This window comes from Apaloderma vittatum, unplaced genomic scaffold (genome assembly GCF_000703405.1).
Source record: "Apaloderma vittatum isolate BGI_N311 unplaced genomic scaffold, ASM70340v1 scaffold15294, whole genome shotgun sequence".
In the NCBI taxonomy this organism is placed as follows: Eukaryota; Metazoa; Chordata; class Aves; order Trogoniformes; family Trogonidae; genus Apaloderma; species Apaloderma vittatum.
Genome location: NW_009714457.1, coordinates 17,606 through 18,872, shown reverse-complemented (window position 1 = coordinate 18,872; position 1,267 = coordinate 17,606). Strand labels below are relative to the sequence as shown.

The 1,267-nt window shown below is 60.8% G+C and overlaps 1 protein-coding gene across 1 annotated transcript in view; it reads left to right on the top strand.

Annotated features, from left to right (window-relative positions):
- Positions 1-868: 868 nt before the first annotated feature.
- The window catches only part of ARAP3 (ArfGAP with RhoGAP domain, ankyrin repeat and PH domain 3), a 15,220-nt gene continuing 14,821 nt past the window's right edge, over positions 869-1,267 (top strand). The window contains exon 1 of the mRNA XM_009868786.1: positions 869-1,017. Coding sequence (XP_009867088.1) covers positions 869-1,017 — 149 coding nt within the window. The remainder of the gene's footprint in view (positions 1,018-1,267) is intronic.

Sequence of the window (1,267 nt, the reverse complement as noted above, 5' to 3'; positions counted from 1 at the left end):
CCGAGATGTCTTCAAGCAGCATGGGTACCACGTGGCCAGAGATGCCACCTCGCTGGATGGTCATCACCTGCAGCAGATCGGCATCACCGCCACCGGGCACCGCAAAAGGATCCTGAACTTGGTGCAGCAGACACGGATGCTCAGTCAATCCCAGGGGAGACTCGCAGCAGAAGACACTCATTTCCAAGCCACCGAGGCCCTGGATGCCCCCCAGGCAGGCAAGGATGCCATGAAAGCAGAGCCAGGAAGGACTACTGACAATTTTGGGACGCAGCAGTGCGTCGCTGCTCCCACCCAGGCATCTCTTCTAGAGAAGGACTCTACTCCTCCCCTCGTGAAGCCAGTTCCCAAGCCGAGGACAGTTTTTCCTCGCTCAAAGCCGGAGCAGGGCTTAGCACCTGTGCGACCAGCACGCACCGCAGTGCCAGCACAGAGCCCGGGCAAAGACAGTGCACCCACAGCCTTTGTGGTACTGGAGGGGTTTGTGCCAGGGGAGAGCTCCACGGATTTGGAGAGCCCAAAGCCCAAACCAGCACCACCAGCTGGCCCAAGAGCATCTGTGGCCATGGGCATGGGAGCATCCTGGCTGCGAGCGCGGGAGAGGGCTCGGGAGCAGACACAGCCCCCCCCAGCTCTGGATCATGGACAAGCCCTGGAGGCATCGAAAAAATCATCTACATCCATCCCATCTGTCCCACCACGGCACAGCCCCAGGGTGCCAGCAGCTGAGTCCAGCCCTGGGAGCTTGCTAGAGGGTCACCCCACATCCAATCCCCCCCTAAACGTCCCAGCCACCCCTGCCAGGAGAGATCCCTCGCTGTGTCCCAGGGCAGCCTCACAGCCAAGCTCAGGGCAGGGAAGGCTGGAGATGGTCTCCAACGTCATCTATGAAGGACTCAAGCCCCCATCAGCACCTGCTGAGGAGGTGGGATGGGAGGATGGTCCCCAGGATCAGGCTCTCTCTCAGTCCCTGGCTCTGTCTTCGCAGGAGTTGACCCAGCCGGACGACAAACCTGAGTAAGCAGATGCTTTCCCTTGCCCCAGGAAGAAGAGGGGGGAGTGCAGAGCAGCTAGAGACAAGGATCCAGAAAACTCACCACCCCTGAGACCTCATCCCCAGCCTAACCCTGCCTGAGTCCAGCTGCTGACAAAGGCCCTTTCACCACTATCCCCCTGCGTTCCCTAGGCTCTGCATGGAGCAGTCCTGCAAGGCAGCTGGGATCCCTCTGAGCTGACAGCGCAGCCCGGGGCCCCCAGATGGTTCCTT